General features: G+C 54.1%; 1 protein-coding gene across 1 annotated transcript in view; it reads right to left on the bottom strand.

The window, feature by feature from the left end:
* CASTOR2 (cytosolic arginine sensor for mTORC1 subunit 2) overlaps window positions 1–22,487 on the bottom strand; it is a 50,948-nt gene extending 28,461 nt beyond the window's left edge. Inside the window, exon 1 of the mRNA XM_033110168.1 lies at window positions 22,226–22,487. Within this exon, the coding sequence (XP_032966059.1) occupies window positions 22,226–22,338 (113 nt within the window). The 5' untranslated portion in view covers window positions 22,339–22,487. The remainder of the gene's footprint in view (window positions 1–22,225) is intronic.
* Window positions 22,488–22,806: the final 319 nt, after the last annotated feature.

Raw genomic sequence — 22,806 nt, forward strand, 5'->3', positions numbered from 1 at the left:
CCCACCTGATGTGGACCCCCACCTACACCTCCAGTTTCCTAACACTTAGGCCAACTGATGAGGGCTCCTCTCAAAACATGTCTGTTTTTACATTCATCTTAGCCCTTCTCTCTGGCCTCAGAAAAACAGCCTGAAGACCATCTTCTTTCCTTCTCCATTCCCACAGGTGTCTCTTATACGTGGCTTCCTCGTCTTAGCGACAAACAGGCTCAAGTTTCCTCCATCCTAAAAACGTCTCCTTCATCCCCATCTCCTCGGGTCACCAGCCCCTCCCACCGCTGCCACTGGCCAGCCGCAGCCCACCATGACCGCCAGCAGCCAAGCCTGACTGCCTCGTCCCTCACACACTCCTGTCCTTGACCTGTCGCTGGACCCCACCCCACCCCCCGCACGACTGGCCAAGGCCTTCCCCTGGACATGGAATCTACCACATGGCCTCCTCCAACTTCTGACACGGACACCCCTCCTTTGTTCCTCTAGTGACCTCTCCTCCCCATGCAGGTGGCTCTTACGGGGGCCCCCCATGACACACTCCCTCAGTTCTCACTCCCAACCAGGGTTCCAGCCTCTGCCACCTAAGCTTTCTCCCCAAGCTTCAGAGTACAGTTCTTTGCCCACACTGGCTGGAACTGTCTTGGACTCCTTCCTTACACCCACCCTCTGAGGGGGGAACTCATGATACCCATTTCACAGGTGAAGAAACTGAGGACAGCAACCTGTCAGATAACCGAGACGGCAGCACATGCCCTCATCCTGATGGGATGAGCCATAATTGCACACCAGTCACTAGACTCTAAAAAACCACTGCTGTTTCCTTTGGCCTTGGCCTATAGCCGACCACCAGGGCAGAGCCAAGGCCGAGGGTTGCCCCTACCCCGGGGCCAGAGAGGCTGAGTCATCTCAGAGAACATTCTCATTTTCATTTGCTGTGGCTGGCTGACACTGGAAACTCGATCTGTTTACTCTCAGATTCCTAACCCAGCAGAGCGAGGCCGTCACATCAGTCTCTCCACCAGCATCCTGGGCGACAAGCCCCTGCCAGCCAGAGCCCTTTCCAGCCACGGACCTTCAACCAGGAGCAAGAGGGCCGTTTCCAAGTAAACTCATCCAGCAAACCCACTCCGAGATTTCAGATTTATGAACCAGATAAATTAGTAGAGGGAAGAGAATTGCAAGAGTTTGTTTAATTTGTGGAAGGGTTTACCACAGGTTCCCCACCAAAACCACAAAGGGGAGACCTTCCTGGAAGCAGCCAGACAGGAAGGTGGAGTACAGAAAGGCCCAGACTCAGGCTGGGAGGCCACTGTGTGCCGCCTCCTTCAGTAATGGAGCACCGGAGGAAGGGGACCCAGCCTCTGTCTGCACAACCCTGTGCAAATAGGACAGGGGGAGCTCACTCCTTTGCGAGGCAATTCATTGCATCCGGGGGTAGCTTATTTCTAGAAAGCTCTACTAGTGTAGCCTCCTTTTACCTGACACCTGAACAGACTTACTTCTGCCCTTAGGGACCCATGGACATTTGCCCCAGCTGGAAGGAGCCCAGCAGGACCATCACCTTCTCCCCACAGTGGGAACAGGGCTGTGGGCAAAAACACTGCATAACCCCCAGCTCTTTACTGCTTAAAGCACTGGTGTTCAGCCTTGGCTACACACTGAACTGTAAAAAGCACCCAGTGGGCCTGTTGAGGGTACACGGCTACCACTGGAAAGTCCGAGATGCAGGGCCAGCTTCCGTCACCGGGCCTGGGCCTTCCTGCCTAGGAAGGACCCCTGGAAGCTGCCTAAGCAGGGACTTCAGTATGGTGAATCCGCTGCCACATTCCGATTGCCCACCCCGGTGAGCGGCTAACTGCAGGGCAGGGTCCATTTAAAGAGCCTCTGCCCTGCCGTCTGTCTGTCTGCACACTGCCCAAGGCAGCTGTGTGGGGATGGGATTTCTGGGCCCTCTGAGACAGAGGGAGACATCCCTCCTCCCACTGCTGGTCACATTTATTCCACTTCTGTGGCCATTAAACCAAGCCTAGGCCCCTCAGCACCCCGAGTTACAAAATGGAGAGGACCACACTGACTGCGGGAGGAGGAAGACAGAACTGAGAATGCCTGCTAGACTTCTGGGGGCAGGCCGCTTCCTGCGTCCAAGGCACGCCCATCCCCAGCAGTCAGCACCGGGGTGGCATGTGAAGCTGGCACAGCAACCCCTGTTTACCTCAATGCCACAGGGAGAAGACTGAGGAGACCAACCTTCTTGGCACCAAGAACAGGCAGAATCACATCTAGGCAACAGAAGTCGGGACGGCGTGCAGGACAGGCAGTGCTGGCTGGAAGACGGAGGTGCGGAGGCTTCTGGAATCCTGGGGGCCTTCTCTTATGGGTCTTGCCTGGGTGCTGTTTCCCCGGGGATGGTCAGTCTGTAGGATTCTCGAGCTGCACATATTACTATCTGTGCACGCCCCATGCAGCGGGGCTTCGCTAGCAGATGAGAAAGTCCTAGCTTTTCTTTCTGCCCTCCTCGGGTCTTCTCCGTGCCACACTCAAGCAGATGTGCTGCGTGGTCTGCTTGGAGGCAGCCAGAATGGCTCCCTCCCCAGGCTGGGCCTTGAGGGTCCCCCAAACGAGGGCTTGAGGGGGTCAAGTTGGGGAGGAGGTCATGCGAAGATGAGTGAGGAGAAAGGATTTCCAACCGCGCCCGGCGATACTCGCTTGCCCGGCCAGTGCCAAGCAGCAGCTCCTAAATGGCGCTCATAGCTTTAGGGACAAATGTCTTCCATCAGGTCAAGTCTGGGCTTGGACCGTTATTTCTTTCAGATATCATTTTTTCCCTTGAAATGTTTTTTTTTTTTTTTAAAACTCTGGTATAATTTACCATAATAATGTATTTTTTTTTAAAACGTTTTTTTTTTTTAAAACTCTGGCATAATTTACCATAATAAAATGTACAGATTTTAGGTGTACCGTTCGATGAGTTTTGACAAACATATACTCCCATTTAACTACCCCCCAAGCAAGAAATTGAGCCTTCCCTTCACAGCACTCTTCTCTGCCCCTTTCCTGTCACCCAACGAGAGGAGACCCCTGCTCCAATTTCTATTGGCACAGGTTCATTTTGCTTGTTAGAGCACTTTAGGGTCATGAAATCATACAGCGTGTATTATTTTGTGTCTGGCTTTTGTTCCATGCATTGGTTTGGAGATGAATCCATTTGGATATATTGTAGTTGTTTTTACTGATGTATGTTTATATATGTTCATAATGTATTTTAATATGTTCTTATTTATCCTTTCTCTTGTTAATGAATGACATGGTTGTTTCCAGTTTTTGGCTATTATGAATAAAACTGCTACGAACATCCTTCTTTACAAAAGTCTGCTGGCTGGCTTCCTACACCCCCAATTCCTGTAATTCCACAAAAGCGGCTCAAGCTTGTACCGCAGAACTGCTCTGCACAGCCGGCCCCCCGCCCACCTGAGTCTGCTCTCTCCAGGGGGTGGGTCCTGCGAACACCCTGTGCTCAGGCCAGGGCCTTGCTGAGACGGCATGGGACCCTGCTGGAGAGGGGCCCGGCAGAAACCAGCACACAGAGCACTGTGATGGTCCACTGTGGTAAGGGCTGTGACACAAGGGGGGTCTGGAGAGGGGGCAGCGTAGGCCTCCCTTGGATAGGGTGCCCGGGAAGGACTCAGGGAGGGATGTGTAAGCTGAGGATCGGAGGAAGAGACCCAGGCAAGGGAGACCCCTGACTCTAGGAAGGAAAATATTCCACAGCAGTGTGCTTGCATCGTCTACAGCCATGGAAACATCAAATGTCTTCTACACTTTGTAATACAACGTTGAGTGGAAAAAAGCAGGGCCCAGAAGATGACACACAGCCCGATACCCTTTTCAGATATACACCAGGGACAAAACCGTTCGTAAGAGTCAAGGGAAAGACAAGCGTGGGTGGACGGCAGTTACCATCACGGTTATGTTTGCAGTGGGGGGAAGTGTTATTCAAAGACTAAACAAACGGAAAGTAAAAGCAGGATCAATAAGTATATCACGAATCAAAGATGACGAGTAATCAAATTCTTGCACCTGAGATCCATTTAAAAAAAGGTTTTGAAATGTTTGAGCAACAGATCTGGTCTGTGTTTTAAGCAGCTCACTTCGGCTGCATGGAGGGGAGCTGGTCCTGCATCTCATGGGGGATCCTGCTGTTCCATCTCTGCACACCCCTCTCTGCTCCTGTGTGGGCCCCATCTTCTCTTACGTGGGGAAGCTGTCCACAGGGGTCCCCAGGGAATGCTGGGATGCAGGACCCAGAACCACAGCCTCTGAGTTGGGCCATGTCTGACCAGCACCGAAGCAGCCCCCAGCCCCCATGGCCCTCCAGCTGGAAGCCTGGAAGGATGGTCAGGACCACTGTCTTTATCAAGTCGGCAGTATCTGCCCAACCCCCGCAAGATGGAAAGTTGTGTTTCTGCAGGAGTCCCAGGGAGAGAAAACAAAAGGGGGTGGGAGGGAGGGTGAGAGAAGGAGCTCAATCAAGAAAGATCTTGGACGTGTCTAACGGGGGTGACAGCTCAAAGGCCTGCAAGATATGCAAGTGAAAAGAATCAGAAGAAACACTTTCCATATTAAACTCCCAGGGACATTCTTCATTTGCACCAAGAAACATGTGGCCCTCTTAGTCTATTTTTCTTCCTTGCACTTTTGGGAAAGAATAGTAGGGAGAAACAGGCCAGTAAGAGCACGATGACAAATGGGCCCAGTACCTGGTCTCAGCGTGAGGGGATACCCAGGAGTGGAAGGGACTGAAGTTGCTGGGGGTGGGGGCTGCTGAAAATGGGGGCAGCTGCCACTCAGCTGTGATAAGCTATTACCATGTGGGCCCTGGATTGCAAGAGCTTCCAGTTTTCCAAGAAAAGATGGAAATCCAGATTTTTGTGATTTATCTCAATGTTGAAGTGTTGGTGAAATTTAAAAAAATACACTGGGCGGGCCAAAGAAAACACTTCTGGCCTATAAATATCCTATATTCCCTTCCTAGACCCCCCAAAGTTCTCAAGCGTCTTGGGTTTTAGGGGCAATTTCCTGAATGGCAAAGGGTATCTGTATGTGTGACCACTCGTGGGGCAGGGCCTGGAACACCAAGGAGGTTGCCAGCTAAGAGCCCGGGGGGACCCCTCAGAGCTCCCTGGGCTTCCTGGGAGAGGTCAGGAGTAGGTTAAGCAAAATGCAAACCAGACAAAACAGAAGCGGCCATGACATCTGCCGGCTCTGGACACTAACCTAGGCATTCTGGCAGCTTGCTGCTCCCACTGGGCTGTGTCTGCCTCCTTCTGGAATCCCTGGCTGCCCACGCCCAGAGCCTCAGCAGTGGCACTCAGGACGTGAACTGCTCAGCCCTGTGCAGCACGCTGGGCCTCCCCTGTCACCCTCATGGAAGAGCTCTCAGCGGCGAGTCAGGAAGGTGTCGGACTCCCAGAAAGCTGGGTGACCCTGGCCACGTCCTGGGCATCCCTGTCAGCACACGTGGCCAGCTGTGGTAGAACCACGGTGCCAGCTCTGTCAAGTCCCTGCCCAGGCCACCCCAGTTCCAGGGCTCAGCATTGTGTTTGCTGGGGAGGCAGACATGAAGATGTATTTCCAGGGGGGTGACTCAGGGAATGAGAAGACAAGAGCAAGTGGGCAGTGCTGGGGGGTCTGGGGCTCAGGGAACGCATCCTGGAGGTGGCAGTGCCTGAGCAGCAAGTTGAAGAGCTAAGTCTATGAGTGGCTGGGATTTCAGAATGGAGCCAATGCCTGCCAGCCCTGCCTGTACAGGCCCAACCTCATGCTATTGCACCACACACAACTGCTTTGTCCACAGGCCCATGGCATGCACCCCCGGCAGCTACCCTCACTCACATGGCTGAGGTGGCCAGGTCTGACCCCACTATGCCCAGCCCTGAGTTAGGACAGTCACTGCCAAAACGAACCTGACATTCTCTGTCACTGAGCCCCAACAACCTTCTAAAACAGGGCTGCTGAGCAGAGCTTCCTGGAACGACGGAAACAGTCTAACCCACATCGTGCAGTTGGATAGCCACTGGCCAAATGTGGCCACTGAACAGTCTGAAATGTGGCCTGTGAGGCTGAAGAACTGAATTTTTTTTTTTTTTAATTGGGGAAGGGGAACAGGACTTTATTGGGGAACAGTGTGTACTTCCAGGCCTGTTTTCCAAGTCAAGTTGTCCTTTCAATCTTAGTTGTGGAGGGTGCCGTTCAGCTTCAAGTTGTTGTCCTTTCAGTCCTAGCTGTGGAGGGCGCAGCTCAGCTCCAGGTCCAGTTGCCGTTGTTAGTTGCAGGGGGGCACAGCCCACCATCCCTTGCGGGAGTCGAACCAGCAACCTTGTGGTTGAGAGGATGCACTCCAACCAACTGAACCATCCGGGAGCTCATTGGCAACTCAGCTCAAGGTGCCGTGTTCAATCTTAGTTGCAGGGGGCGGAGCCCACCATCCCTTGAGGGAGTCGAGGAATAGAACTGGCAACCTTGTGGTTGAGAGCCCACTGGCCCATGTGGGAATCGAACCGGCAGCCTTCGGAGTTAGGAGCATGGAGCTCTAACCACCTGAGCCACCGGGCCGGCCCTGAAGAACTGAATTTTAAAATTTCTTTTCTTTTATTTAAATTTCAATAGCCACTTGTGGCAAGAGGCCACCAATTCGGACAGTGAGGTTCTAGAACTTTTCAGCCCATCACTTACTCAAATGGAAGCAACCTCCTCCTGAAACAGAGCCCTGGCCTGCAGCTCCAGGACCCACCCCGCCTGGCCATCTGGCTGTGGTTCGCCACCAAGCCATTAGCCCTGGAACTGTTTCAGGCTCGGATTCTATCTCCGGCTCCATGATTTTGGAAACCTCAACGAGGCTCTCAAAAGTGAATGACTAACTGGTGGCATGAGGTGGGGTCTCAAATCTGACGCTCACAATTATCCTACTTTTCCCAGGAAAAGTCCTCTCTTGTTGGCTTAGCTCATGGGAGGAAATGTTTATCATGGACCCGAGCCCTGTGCCTAGCACTTTCAATGAGCTCAACCTTGATTCAGGAAGAAAGGGCAGAGAAACTGCTACTGTGTCTACAAGTACCTGACCAATGCTTGCCTCTATCTTCACCCTCCCATTGCTGAGATGGGCACACTGAGGCTTGGGTCTCATCAGTGGGAGGAAGAGGTCTGAACAAGCCCAAATCCTGGGCTCTTTCCACCAGTGCTCACTGCTAGGGGCTCACGAGGGCTGTGGTGGCGGGGAGACAGAGGGAGCCAGGCTGCCAGAATGAAGTACCAGACACTGGGCGGCTTAAACAACAGAACTGATTTTCTCGCAGTTCTGGAGTCTGGAAGTAGATCAAGGTGCCAGCAGGGTTTCTGGAGAGGGCTCTCTTCCTGGATTGCAGACGGCCACCTTCTTGCCTCATTCTCGCATGGCCTTCCTTCTGAGTGCACGCCGAGTGAGCAAGCTCTCTGGTGTTTCTTCTCATAAGGAAACTAATCCTGTTGGATTCAGGCCCCACTCTTATGACCTCATTTAACCTTGATTTGGTGCCCCACTGGGGGTTAGAGCTTCAGCATTTGAGTTCTGGGGGGACACAGACATTTAGTTCATAGCACCCTTAAACATGTCATAAGTTACTGAGAAGAGACACTCATGAAGCAATGGACAAAAGATCAGAGATGATGGATAAAGGGCTAAAATGAATACAAACCCATGAAAACCTGTACGAGATGGTTCCAAGATGAAGAAAAGGAGAGGAAGTATTAGTAACCTAACAGATGGAGGAGGTAGAGGGCTTGGGATGGTTCCCAGAAGGGGGCTGCCTCCATGTGGCCTCGATTTTGGGTCCTCAGGCCAGCAAGTGAGAAGGCAGGGCCTTCCAGGGAAGGGCCTAACACAGACAGGGTGCAGCTGGGAGGACATAAGGGGGGCAAGCAGAGAAGGAGGTGAGTCTGTACCCCCGACCACCATCTCAGCTTCCACAGGTCCGTTTTCACAGCCATCCTAACACAACTATTAGTGGATGCCACCTGCAGGCCCTGGTGCTGGGCCTCGGAACACCCGAGGAGGGCCAACTGCCTGGCTCCCCACAGCCCGTCTGCACCTCGGGGGGTTACTGTGACCACTGTGTGCCACGGCAAGCCCTTTCCATCTGGGACTCCATTCCAAACCCATGAAATAAAAGAGCTGAACTCCAGAAAAGATGTCAGGCTCGGTCCAGCCCAGAGCAGACGAGAACCAGGTGTTCGATGCGCTGTCTGTCCTTCTCCACCAGGAAGGGCAGTGCTTACCCCGACCTCAGGGCTGGGGCAGGAGAGGGCTGTAAGGGACCACTCTGTCCAGCTGCCAGCCCGGCACATCCGGGCCTTCTGCAGAGAACCCGTCGGTCCACTCTCCCCAAACACGCCCCACGCTCCCCCAGGCCAGGGCGGCTCAGTCAGCTCAGGGCTTTGCTTACTACCTGAACTGGGGAGCCCCCACTCCTTCCAAAGTGCTCAGGCACCTGGCCGGGGACTTAAGTGATGGCTAAAATACACTGCAAACCCCCACTGGCCTGCACTCCTGGCGTCGACTGCCTGCCATCAGGACTGGGGCCTAAAATCTACCCAGACACCCTGGGCTGGTTCAGCCCCTCACAACCCAATCTTCTCACTAACTGTGTTTTGTTTTGCATGGTTTACACCTGTCATCACCTATTCAGCTGCCCAGAGCAGATTGGTGACGGTCCAGTGGCCGACAGGCTTTGTCCCACAAGTGAGAAGATCCAGGCCCCAAGGGCCTTCCACGGGCTTTGAGCCAAATATGCCACTTTTATTAAAATTCTCACTTGGCTATGGCCAGCATCCCTAGGGCCTTGTCCAACTTGCTGAAGTCACTGAGTCAAAGAAAGTAAAGGAGACGGTGGCCTTACGAAAAAAGAGAGAAAGTAAGCAGGGCGTGACATAAAAATACAATTCTGACAAGCTGGCCAAGTTAGCCTTATCACCCCATTTTGCAAATAAAGAAACTAAGGCTTAGAGAGGTCAACACTCTGCCAAAGGCCATGAGCTGGTAAGCAGACAGAATCTGAGCGTGACTAGTAAGGGGGGTAGAACCTCTGGGCCCCAGAGATCTGGGCATCAGAGGTGTCAACATGTCCTCTCCGCCCACACAGGAAGTGGGTGATCTCAGGGGTAATCATCTTTGGCAGCAGCAAGGGGCCTCTTCCAGAGTGCTCTGAGGGTGGAAGGGGCCAGAAGGTGCCCACTCACGGACCTGGGGAGGGAAGGTGTTTCTGTGGGGTCTGGCACACGACCTCCCGGACAGCTGTCAACTTCCTGCTCAGCCCAGCCTATAGGCCTTGGGAGGGCGCTACTCAGCCCAGCTGGTGCCAGAGCCTGGAGGCTTCCCATCAGATAAGCGCAGCAGGAGGGTGGGAAGGCGGGGGGTGCCAGAACCTGGGAGTTTCCAACATTCATGGAGGTGAGAGCTCTTGACCTGGAAGAGGACAGTCCCTGGGTGGGGTGGAACCACCTTCAAAGGCTGGGCACACTGGGAATGGTTGAATATGGGTCTGGCTACCTGGGCCCCAGCGCCTGGCAGACAGCTGCCTGCACCTGCACATGGGGAGCGGGGGATGAAGGAGGAGCTGCAAATACCCGGATACAAGAGCAAAGAAACCCAGGGCGCTCACTATGGTGGGCTGGCTACAGGCTGGGTACTCTGGAGGTGAAAGACTCTTAAGATCCGTGAAGCTGGGGACCTGCAAGGTGGCTGGAAACATAAGATGAACAGTGCAAAGAGCCCCAAACAAGAAGACAACCAAATGCTTCAGGGCCTGCACGCATATGCACAAACACGCACACACCCCCAAATGGAAGGTGACATAGAGGGTCTTTTCACCTACTTTTCAGGCTGTCTGATGACACGCTGGGTGGTCAGGTGGTCGGAAGTAGGCCCGGGCCACCCTGACAGGAGTGTAAACTGGGAGCCCTCTCTGGAGGCACCACGGGAGGACTTTAGCAGCACACATGCTCTGACCCGGAGGTGCGCTGCTAGGCATTCACTACAAACACATCCCCACACATGCGAAATGAGGTCTGTGCACAAGGTTACGTTACAGCATTAAAGGTACACAACAACGGAGGTTGGGAACAAATGTCCACCGTGGGACACAGGTTAAAGACACAACGGTCACCAGTTCTGTGGAAAACTATGCAGCAGTTAAAAGGAAGGATACGAATCACGACTAAGATAAACGCCAGCTGAAACAGCCATGGCGTGGGACAAGAATAGTGAGCATGGCTTAATACTATGTTAAAAACAACGGGGGAAATAATACATATGCATATTTGCGCACGCGCGCGCACACACGGAATATCACCAAAAATCCCACGAATCGCGCTGTCTGTGGGGCAGGAAAAGGGGTTGGAGGGAACTTGTACTGGGCAACTCTGTATATTTTTGGAATTCTAATAAAATGTGAATGTATTATCTACCAACAATTTAAAATGAGGGGAAAAACCCACCAAAATAAACCAAAGCGGCAAGGGGGCCTTCCTGCTCCTGCAGGACCATGGTGGGCTGGGAAGGCATGGGAGCAGGTGCACTAAGAAGGCGCAGGAGGGGGTGCACAGTGGTTAGGGGCATTGCGTCGAGAGCTGGGCAGTCCTGGGGTCAAACCCCAGCCCTGTTTACCTGTGTCTGACCCTGGCAGTCACCAGTCGTCTCCTGCTTCCTACTCAGGGCACATCCCAGGCACAGCCTGCTGCCAGGAGAATGGAGGAACAGGAAGTATGAGGGGGTTCCCTGCCTCTCCCATCCATCTGCAATCCTCTCTTTGGCAGGGGCTCCGACCCTGACCCACCTAGCAGGCTAGGTGACCTGTCATCCTAAAGCTGACCCTTGCACTTTGCCTTCTCTCTATACAGGGATCCCAGTAGAAGCTGCTGGATCCCCTAGTAGGCCTGGCCCCTGCAGGGGGGGGGTGGGGGGCGGTAAATGATGGGTGGGAGGTCTCCCAGGATCTCCAGACTCAACGTGAGGACCAAGCGCCCGTACCGGCCGTCCTGACGCCCGGCCCACGCTCAGCCCCTGCCGAACGAGCACAGCGGCAGGCCCAGTCGGAGAGGACCCAAACCACAGCCCCCTGGGCAGGAAACGAGCATCTCCCAGAGCCACAGACCACTCGGGGGCACCTGAGGGTTATGGAGTCTGGTGGGCGCTTGGGGACGCCTCACTGGTGACGGCCGGCCGATGCCTGCTGAGGACGTCCTGGATGCCAGGCACTGGACACACACGAGCACGAGATTCCCACAATACCCCAGGGGCCAGCAGCACCACTCCCATTTCCCAGGTAAGAACACCGAGACTTACTAAAGTGAACTCATTCTCCAAAGGTGGTGTCATGGACTGAATGTCTGTGTTCCCCCAAACTCACATGTTGAAGCCCCCGATGTGATTGCTGTATTTGGCGGTGGGGCCTCATTAGGTGAAGATGAGATCATGAGGGTGGGAACCCCACGGGGTCAGTGCCCCTACGACAGGGAGAGAGACCTCACTTCCTTCCCCTCAGTGTGCGCGCTCCCAGGAGAAGCCATCTGAGGACACAGGGAGAAGGGGCCTCACCGGGAGCAGACTGGTCAGCACTTTGACCTTGGACTTCTAGCCTCCAGAACTGCGAGCAATAAATGTCCGTTGTTAAACCTCCCCATCTGTGGTATTTGTTCCTGCATCCCAAGCAGACTACGGTAACATGTGGCAGTAAGGATGCCAACTCAGATTTCACACGCTCTTCCTCACTGATAGTGCCCTGCCCCGCCACACCCCCACCCCTCAACTGTCTTCTCATTCTCGTGAACCTAGATTTGTTGTTGTTGTTCTTCAGTATGCCCAATGGGGCACCTTGTCATTTATAGGCGAACCTCCCAACACCTTTCTGGCCCTCACTTCCAGTTGTGACACTTCCAGCGTGGACGACCCATTCCAAAAGCACTGCTCAGCTCAGGGGGTCCAGCCTGGGGGGGTGCATGAGTTCTCCCAGGTAGCTCACCACAGGGTCCCCCCATGTCAGTACACCTGCCTGGGACCGAGCCCTGGGTGACGGGACATTCACCTGGAGGCCCAGAGGCCAAATGGGGAGGGAGGTGACTTCCATCAGGGAAGGGGAGAAATAAATCAGAGACAGGTCCCCGCTCCTGCTTGGCAGGGTGAGGTGGGGGGAGAGACCTGCCCCATTCTCACCCCTAAGGAAGGTAAAGGGGTGAAGGGGGGTCGAGTCCAAGGTCCCTTCTAAACCTCCCCCCACCGCCTTTCAGTGTTCTAGATCCTACTGCAGGCTCCCAGTTCTAACCCTGAGAAGAATGGGGTGGGGCGGGTTTTCTCTGACTTGTATGGTTGCTATGCTTACAGCACACAGCTGGAGTGACAACTCTGTACCCGTCCTGAAGCCTTTGATGTGGGAGCCTAAACGCTCCCACAGAAAGCATAGTACGGACACCTTCTTGATGCTCTGAGGACCACGGAGAAGGACCATTCCCTGAGGGGACTCCTTGGACACCTTCTTGATGCTCTGAGGACCATGGAGAAGGATCATTCCATGAGGGGACTCCTGGGAGGGACGAGCATGGAGGAGCCCCTGTGCTCCCGCCCACTGAGATGACAGACACAGCCTGTGCCCTTGTCAGCCTCGGCCCTCAGAGACGCCCATTCTCACTGGGCCAGACCTTCCAGGCTGCACAGCAACGACTGCCTCACAGACAGGACAGCAGGGCTCAGAGACGGGAAGTGACCTGCCGAGGCTGCACAGCTCACACACGGCAGAGCCAGGGCACCGAACTCCGATGGTGGGAGCATCTGGGGCAAAGTAGAGGGTATCCTGGTTAGAGAAGAGGGTAAGGGGCACTGCAGGGGCAGGGGTAGCAAGAACAAAGTGGGAAAGAGGAGAGGCAGGGACGGGCTTGGGGAGGCTGAGTCCAGAGGGCAGGGCCTTGGGGGCTACACTCAGGGTCTGGACTTCATCCCAGAGCAGTTCACACGTGGGTAGGATGGGCTTCGATTTCTGGGATTCGAAGCTGCCCTCCTGCCAAGAAAGAGGGCGTAGAGGGCACAAGACCCTCCTCCTGAGGGCCACAGGGTCAAGTGAGAGGCTTGAATGGAGGAGAACAGGGGAAGCATTGGGGGGCCGAGAAGGGGGGATTAGAGAAAGGACCTGGAGATGGGCTGGATGTGGGGACACAGAGGAGCATGGAGCAGGTCTGGGCAGGAGCACCGTTTGGGCCAAAGTCTGGGGGGTCTAAACGTCGGTCAGGCAGAGCTCCCCAGTGTGGGATGCAGACAACGGCCCCCAAGACCTTGCTGGGAGCAGAGAGCTCACGCCTTTAAAAAGCCAGCTGAAGGACACCAGAGCTCTTGGTTCTGACCAGCTGCTCTGACCAGGGGCTGCCTGCCTAGCCCCAAAGGTTCTCGGGGCTGTGTGCCTGCAAACCCTTTCTCCCCGGCTGGCGCCCCCTCCCCAGGACCTTGGGAGAGTCTCCGTCAGTCCCCACAGCTCCTCCAGTCTGAAACAAACTCCTCGTCAAATAAAAATCAGAATTCGTTATTCCATCCTGCAACCATCAGATTATCCTTTCCGGTGACGCGGAAGCAGGACAGACCACCAGCGCTGTGGGGGCAGGGGCCACCACTGGCCCTTGCCAATGCTTGCCGCCCAGCCCAGGGCACTTCAGTCTTCAATAAACATCCACTGAAGTCATACGAATAACCAGCTGACTGTGTGTCGAACACTTAAGTCCCTGACGTAAAATTTCCCCATCAGTCCTCACCACAACCCAAAGAGGTCAATACAAGATGCCCATTTTAAAGAGGAGGAAATGAGTCTCCCAACAGCTTGCCCACAGTCATGGAACTGGGAAGTGGTGGACCTTGGATAAAACACACATGTTCTGGACTGTCATGTCCATCCTCTGAGAAACAGCCCTCAGCATAAGATCTCCCATCTTAACAGCAGGAATGAGCAGCGTGAAACACAAGCCGAGAAGAGCTGGAAGTGGGGAGCTGGCCTGAACCCCAACCTGCTATGTGTCTGCTTCATGACTTGGGGAGAGTTACAGAGCAGCTAGCTGTCTCCCCTGTTGGCCAGGCGGGCAATCCCTCCTTCCTACAGAGCCCTGGTAAGAGTAAAATGACAGACAGCCCCACTGTGGCCTGGCGCATAGTAGGCTCTCAAGAAAGATCTCTGAGGTTAAGCTTCGTTTGTTCTAAATCCATCAGATCAGTCATGCATCAGTGACTTTTGAGCTCTCAAGGAGAAAGACTGAAATTTGAGAACAAATTTCCACTTACTGCCTTTACTGCTCAAGAAAGGGAGTAAATTTTGAGGTGGGGAGGGGACCAAAAGGCAGGCAGGCCTGGTGCATCGGCCCTGAGGGTGGAGAGAAACGTCCAGATGAGCATCTAGGAAGCCTGGCCTGGTTTCAATAAAGCTGTTTTTAAAAACAAAAACAAAAACCCTACTCTTCACTTACTGTTTTTGTGATCTTGAGCAAGGTACTGAATCCTTTAGTGCCTCAGTTTCCTCATCTGTAAAATGGGACAAGCAACTGCGCCTATGTGACAGGGTTGTTGTGAGGACTGAACAAGTTAATACATAACATGCTCAGAGCGGTCGTCCCCTGGGTACGAGTCTCTCCCTGAGCCTCAGTCTGCCCGGTGCTGCCCTAGCCTCTGCTCGCCACACTGCCCTTTGGTTCCCCACTCGCTAGGCTCCTCTTTTTAAAAAATTTTGTTTCGCAAAACATACATAAAATTTACCCTCTTAACCATTTCTAAGTGTACAGTTCAGTAGTACGTACACTCACACTGTTAAGCAACCAATCTCCAGAACTCCTTTGGTTTTGCAAAACAGCAGCTCTGTCCCATTAAACAACTGCCCACGCCCTCCTCTGACCAGCTCCTGGCACCCAACGTTCCACTTTCTGTCTCTATGACTTTAACTACTCCAGGTGCCTTGGGTAAGTGGAATCCCATAGCATTCGTCTTTCTGTGGCTTACTTCACTTAGCAGAATTGTAAGGTTCATCCATGTTGTACCATGTCAGAATGGCCTTCATTTTTGAGGCTGAATAATATTCCGTTGTATGTGTACACCACATTTTGTTTATCCATTCGTCTGTCACACTTGAGTTGTTTCCATCTATGGCTACTGTGAATCCTGCTGCTATGAACATGGGTGGACAGACAAGACCCCAAGCTTTTAAGCAGCAAAGATCTCAGAGGTCGGAGTATGTCCACTACACTATATTTAAGTGAAGGATGAATGTAAGGCACCTAGAGGAGAGTTTCCCCTTAGAAGCTTTAACACGTGCACAACAAACTGGGCTAAAGGTCTGGGGGAGCTGTCAGCTGCTGGAGAGCTCAGTGGGCCTGCCTGCCCATGCCAAGGTATAGGGCCCGGGAAGACCAGATCCCGCCTGCCCCAGCTCTGGTGGGACGAGGCTGGTTTATTCAGGGCTGGTTCCTCGTACCAGAGGTCTGTCATAAGAAAAAACCTTGCCAGCCACGTGCAGGCTCAGACGAGACCAATTCGGGCCTCACAATGGCCTCTTTTGGTCCACAAGAGATAAGTCACTGCTGTGGAGCATGTCCTGAGGCCTGGACATGCCCCTGAAGTGAGGACAGGGGGTACTAGTGATCCCAACCTACCCCGGGGTATGGGTGATCCCGGGAAGCCACTCACTCAGCCCTAGGGTGGCTTCCTGGGGGAGCTGACGCTCTTGCTGATTCCGGGAAGAGTCTGTGTTAGGTTGAAGGACTTGCGAGAGCTGTCTGGCCGCACTAAAGCTACAGTGACCCCACGTTCTGGCTCGCCCTGCTGTCCAGGGCAATTATATTTAATGCTCTCTATTACTCTCAAAAGGGTCCCCATTAGGATGATAAATTAAATAGTCACTGTATTAGCTATTGCATAACAAATTACCCCAAAACGTAGTGGCTTGATACAACAAACTTTTCTATTTCTCATAGTTTCCACGGGTTAGGAATCTGGGTGCGGCTGGGGTAATTCTGGCAGAGGATATCTTATGACATCACAGTCAAGGTGCTGGCTGGTGCTGCGGCCATTGGCAGGCTTGCCTGGGCAGGAGGATGTGTGGTCAAGGTGGCTCCCTCACAGGCTGGCTGCTGTGGGAGGCCTCTCCACAGGGATGCTTGAGTGTCCTCACCACATGACAGCTGGCTTTCCGCAGAGCCAGGGATGAAAGCACGCGAGCGGACCAGGTAGCGCTACCGTCTCAGCCTCGCTTCTGCCACCTTCTACATGTTAGAAGAAAGCCACTAATGCAGACTTCATGTAAAGGCAGGGGAGCTCCAGCTTTTGAAGAGAACAGTGTCAAGGAATTTGGGATATTTAAAAACTTCCAGAGTTACTCTAAAAATAGGGCATGTGTGGTGTAGAGACAGGACAAAGCCAGAGAGGACAGAAGAAGTCAGATCAAGGAATATTCACAATGCCAGGTAAGGAGAGGGAACCACCAGGAGCAGGGTGCAGGGTGAGAAGGGCTCCGAGAAGGCGGAGCTGTGGTTAGGGATTCAGAGTGAAGTGTGGCATCCCCCACGTTGGGCCCCAGGGCTCCCCTCAGCCCTTGCAGCACCAGCTGTTCCCTCCCGTCCAGCCTTTGGGCCTCTCACCCTCTAGCTTTGGCGGACAACACACCTTTCCTTCCCTCTGGACAGAAGCTCCTTTTGTGTTTCCTAGGGGGCCCTGCACGTAGCAGGTGCACGCTGCAGGGTTTCTGCATGAACCCATGCACAGCAACCCCGGGCTGTGGTGGTGGCAGCCACAAGTCACAGCCCGCATTCTGCATACACCTTTCTCTTTCCAGCCACCGGGCCTTTGCTCATGCTCTTCTCCTGCCCAGAGGGCACTGGCTGTGTGATTTGCACTGCCCTGGAGACAGACGGATTGGGGACCTACCTGCAGACAGCAGACTGGCCAGGGCAGGCAGTACGGATTTCTGTGGGCATGTGCTTACTACAGACTCACCTACGCTTTTTTTTTTTTTTGGCCACTCAAATGAGATGGACTTTTTAGGATGGAATTTAAAGATAAGAGCATTTCACAGGCCAAAAAAAAAGAAAAAGAAAAAGGAAGGAAGGAAGGAAAGAAAAGGGTGCTGCAGTTTCCCACACCGGAATACATTTCAGGATAATGATCTTGCCCCCTGCCCTCCCCTTTGTTGCTGGGGGAGGGGTGAGACACCTCTGCTGAGTGGCCCCTGGGAAAGGCATGCCCAAACTGGTGTGCTTTTAGGCCTGGCCTAGCGGTCATCAAGACAGGTTCTACCACCAGACTTCCTGGGTTCAAATCCCAGCTTTGCCACTTCTGTGTGTCCTTGGGCACTCAAGTTCCTTGGTTTCCTCATCTGTAAAAGGGGGACAATCCCCCTTTTGGAGTTATCATAGGTGTTTTTCCTGTATACTTATTAACTGTTCCCAGTTTTGCCTCACAGGGTTTTGGAGAGCAAATGTGAGTCCCAGAAGCACCGTACCAGCCTTCACCTCCCGGTGGCCACAGGCCCCAGCTGCAGTGGTGAATCCTGACTGGTCTGTGATGGTCTCATTCCCTGTGCACCTGATTGGTTCAAGCATGTTCACGTGACCCAGTCTGATCGGTGAGATGAGGAAGTCCATGCAGGAGCAGGGCACATTCCTGGAAAGGTTTTCTCAGAGACACCTGGAGACAACAGCCCTGTCCCTCCACTAGATCTCTTCCCGACTGCCCCTAAGGCCTGGAGCTGCCCCAGCCATTCCATAGGGAGCCACACCGTCATGCCAAGGATGGCCAAATAGAAAGGCAGCAAGACCTGGGTTCTTGATGACACCATTAAGCCCTTAAGTTACCAATCCTAGAGCAGCCCAACTCATAACATCTTACCATACAAAGTTCAAACTTCTTACTGTTTAGGCCAGCTAAGTATGGCTTTTTGTTATTTGTAGCCCAAAGCATCTTGCTGATATTCCACGGTGGGTCACATTTCATCTTCTTGAGATTAAGCCCATCATACCAGAGAAAGGGTCTACGCTCAGCTGTGCACTAAAGGAAGACTTCCTAAAGATAGTGAGGCTAAAACGGAATCTAAAAGGATGAGCAGGTGGACAAAGGGGGCAGGTAGGGCAAAGAGTAACATTCCAGGCAGACAGAAGACAGGCGTGAGGCTAGAGACACCATAGGGTGTGTGTGGGTGTGTGGGTCTGTATGGCTGGGAGCCAGGAGAGCTGAGGCTGGAGAGAAGGATGCAGTGGGTCCTCAGCCAGGCTACACAGAACCTCAGGGGATCACAGGGCAGAAGGAAAGCTCTGTGGACAGCCTGGATTTTGCTCACCCAGGGTCTCGCCTAGAGTCCAGCTTCATGCCTAGAACAAGTGCACTCAGCCGGCCTTCTGTCCCCTATTCCGGTCACACCCAGATGGTGATCTGAGTTGGGGCAGAGAGCAGGGCCAGGAGGCACTGCACTGGACCTTGCTTCTCCAGGTGTGATTCTGCCTGCCATGCCTCTGCCGGCCCCCAGGGCACTCATAAGGGACTGGCTGAAATCTGGGTCACTCTGTGCACGAGTGGGACATCCATCAAACAGGCAGTTACTAAGTGCTTACAAAACAGTGTGCTAAGCACAGTGGAGATAGGACCTGATTCAAATCCCAATTCTGTTTCTTCCCAGCTGTGTGACCTTGAGAAAGCCACTTTACTTTTGCAAACCCAGTGTCTTCACCTCTTTACTTCTTTGTGATAGATGGTGATATAAATGGTGGCTCTATTATCTCTGGTACGGGGAGGGGTGGGAAGTAGATAAAAAGATGCACAGAAAGCTTCCTAAGCATACAGTTTATAATCTAGGAGGGAGAATAAGACAAGCAAACAATACGCTCTTATGGACAAAAGTTGAGAAGTGATGAAAGGTTAAGTGGAGGGAGTATCTGAGCCGGCGGTCAGGAAGTAGAAATCTAGATGGGAGGCGATGAGAGACAAACATTCCTGGAGGAGAAAAGGCCCACAAAGGCAGATACAGAAAGGCTGCAGGTGCCACTCTGTGCTTCTAAAGGCTTTAGAACAATGGGCTGAAAACAGAAGGGCTGGACTAACTGTTGGATGTGGGCACCATTTGCAACCTGTCATAGCAAATCTCTGAGCTTATGCTACAAAGATACAGATTCAAGTCCTGCTCTACCACTTACTGTGTGACCTTGAGCAAGTCACGTAACCTTTGAGCCTCAGAGTCCTTTACAAATCAGGTATAAAACCTAATTCAGAGAGCTGTCCTGTGATATATGCAGGATCTGGGACCAGGATCCCCTTTCCCACCCAGCTAATTCCTATTTTAAAGCCCTAAGATCCAGTGCCACCTCCTGCAGGAAACCCACCTGCCCCCCTCAGGCAGTCCCCCAACACCTCCCTCCACCCCACTAGACTCCCCTACCCTGACTCCACTGCTGTATTGTTTGTGGTCACCTTTGTCTTCCTCTCCCAGCAGGTCCTGGGCTTTGAAGAGGGAGGGGCAGGGTATCTCAGCATCTCATGGACCCAGCTGCACCCCACACCTCAGATATCCACCAATGCTATCCTCCTCCCCAAGCCTGCGCTCAGGTGGACACAAGAGGGAGGAAGTGATTAAGTCTGCTGGAGGTGGAGGGGAGGGGGTTCAGCAAAGCTTCAGGGTGATATCACCAGATCTCCAGGCTGGAACAGGAATTTACTGGGGTGGGGGTTCCAGGCAGAGATGGTGGCACTAAACCAGGAGGTGTGAAGGGAAGGATAAGTAAATTGTGGGTCACCCAAGTGCTTGCCAGAGAGTGGCTGAAGAGGAGGTTCTGTATCCAGATCTGGAAAGGCCTCAAATGCCAAAGCAAGGAGTTGACCCTACAGGGAATGATTGAAAACTTGTAAACAGGCAGCACAGATACCCTGGGGCAGGTTGGGGTGGGGGGAATGCTGCACTATTTGGGGCTGAACTTAGGTTGGGGGTGGGGTGGGGAAATGGCAGGGCTATGGGCCATCACTTGGGGGCAGGAAGGATCAAAGAGGACCAAAAGCTCTACCTGGATGACTTACTATTGAGACTACACTGAACAATACATTGTTGAACAATACTGCTTGCTAAAAAGCCCATTTCCACATCACTCCATGCTACACACACAGCAGCTCTGTGAAAACTAGTGGGCCAAGTGGTGCTGCCTTCATTACAGAAGGACAAAGTGGGAGCCAAAGAAGGAAAGGGACCTTGCCACAGTCATGCAAGCAATGAGGGGGACAGTCACAACCTGAAGTCAGTGTCCTGGCCCTGAGTGCTGTGGAGGCAGCCTTCCGCCATTTGACAAATGAACTCAGCACCTTCTAGAGCCAAACCCTGGAGACATGGAGATGACCTTTGACCTCTGAGTCATCTTGAGACTGGCCTGGTCACCTGGGCCTCAGACCAGCTGCCTCTTGCAGGAAAGGGAGAAGCGGGACCCACTGACGGGTAGATTTTCCATAGGTAGGTAGGCCAGCAAGGGCTCACCCCCAGGACATGCCTATCTATGAGTCCTCCACAGCGGACCCTTGGGTGGGGCTGGAAGAGGGAAAGGGGCAGAGGGAGTGGCCCCTTCCAGCCTTTCTAAGAAGTCCCCCAATGCCCCCTCCTCCTGGCACCCAGGGCCCGCACAGCCGCAGCCTGACTCATCATCCTGGTTTGAATGGTAGCCGAGAAATCAGCCAGGGGGCTGCCTGGGGCTGAGGGCCAAGGGTTGGAAAAACAAGGCCGCTTTCTCTTACTCCAGCCTTGGAACTCAAGACAGGCTAGGGGTGGGGGGCAGAGAGCAGGTAGATGCAGGACGGTGGGTGTCAACAGCCAGAGGAGGCTGTGTGGGGTGAGGGGGAAGGAGATTCAGAATCTGAGCTGTGGGCTTTTGTTTTCAAATGACCTGTTTAATAATTACCTTTGCAATCAAAGAAGCCAGGGCCCAGCAAAGACAAGGATTTCAACCTTCCATACCCCACGGAGCAGCCAGAGAAGAAAGTAAACAAGATGCCACTGGCAGATCTCATTCCATCTTGAAAACAATGGCCGGACTGAGCTCCCAGCTCAGACACACACATTAAAGTGCGATTTCCAGGCAAGAACTTTACCAGGCAGATAAGAGGCTCGGATTGAATTATTTCCCTGCATCCCCAGAGCTCCTCTGAGCTCAGCGCCCAAGGGAGCAGTTTAGGAGCCCTGTCATTTTAACGTTAACCTTGACCTGTAATTTATTCATTCATTTTGCAGGGAGGGAGAACCACCCCCGCCTCTGAAAAACCCAACCACCACCAACTTCATCCTTTTGAACGGTCACAATGGTGGACAAACAAGGGATTTAAGTTACAGAAGCGAGCTCTCACTCACACTCCTCGGGCTCCGGCTCCTTAAAAACAACACCACCTAATCCAAGCACCCACCAGGGCTCATAAAGTCAGACCTGACCTGGCACTGGGAAAAGCCAGCTTGTTTTTTTTTTTCAACCTCCCAAGGCCTTCAACTATTTTTCCCCCTGCAGCATCCAAGCCCAGCCTCAAGGCAGAGCCATAAACAAGCCCGCTCCTCCCCCTTCCACGGCTCGGCAAAACAGCCCCCACTCCACCTTCGCAGACCCCGAGGATTAAGAACCACAGCGACCCTTACCAGCGGCCCCTCTTCTGCTCTCCCCCAGCCCCCCCGCCCCATCCGCAACCCTCGAAGCACCTTGAGATAAACACCCACTAATGATTTTATGATTTTCTGCTCCGGGTAGCCGCGCTCAGCAGAATCCCTCCCCTCCGCCCTGGCGACGGGGGCCGGCCCAACCGAGGGATTGGGGGATGGGGGGTGGTAGTTTGTTTTTTCCACTGCCGCGTCCCCACACCTGTTTTTCATTCATTCATTTGTTCGTTCATTCATTCACGGATTCGTCACTGCAGCCTCCCCGACCCTCCGGATCTCGGGGAAGGGCCGGGAGGGAGAGGGCCGCGATGGGGGAGACAGCGGCGGGGGTGCATCTGGGGGGATCGGGATGGAAGCACCCCGTTTGAGGGCACTTTGGATGGCTTTGTCAAAAACAAGGCGAGAGGCGGGGCGGAGGCGCTCCCCGGGGCTGGAAGTTGTTTTCGAGCGGCGGCGGCGAGGACAGCCGCCCGGGTGCGCCTCTTTGTCTCTCCCCGGCCGGCGCCGCGTCCCCGCGCTCTCACCTGGTCTTGGAGGACAGGAAGGCAAGTTTGATCAGGCCGTAGGTGAAGAGCGGGATACTCTCCTTGGCGACGCTGGCAACTTGCAGCCGGTGCTCCAGGATGTGGAGTTCCATCGTCCGCCCGCGCTCCGCGGCGGCTCATCGGCGGGGGGCGAGCCGCGGCCCCCGCCCCCTGCGCGCCCTGCCGGCACCGAGCGCCGCGGGCAGCCGGCCCGGGGACCGGGAGCTCGGCGGCGGGCGGGCCCGGGCGGACAAAGGGGAGGCCCGCCGAGCCGCGAGGGGCCGCGGGCGGCAGGCTAGGGCTGCAGCGCTGGCGGAGCGGCAGCGCACGGCGCCCGGCGCGGAGAGCAGCTGGTGTTCGCTGTAACAAACAACTTGCCACTCAAACGCCGGCCCGCTGGGCATGCGCGGCCGCGGCGGGGCGTGCCGGGACTTGTAGTTGCGCTCCGCCCGGCGCTGTCGGCGCTGATGTCAGGGGCTGGCGGCCGCGCGAGGGGTCGCCCGCTGCACGGGAAAGGCGCGAGTGCCGGGCCCTGCGCGTCCACCGGGGAGGCGGAGGGCAGGAATGGGGGCTTTCGAGCC

This window comes from Rhinolophus ferrumequinum, chromosome 7 (assembly GCF_004115265.2).
Source record: "Rhinolophus ferrumequinum isolate MPI-CBG mRhiFer1 chromosome 7, mRhiFer1_v1.p, whole genome shotgun sequence".
In the NCBI taxonomy this organism is placed as follows: domain Eukaryota; kingdom Metazoa; phylum Chordata; class Mammalia; order Chiroptera; family Rhinolophidae; genus Rhinolophus; species Rhinolophus ferrumequinum.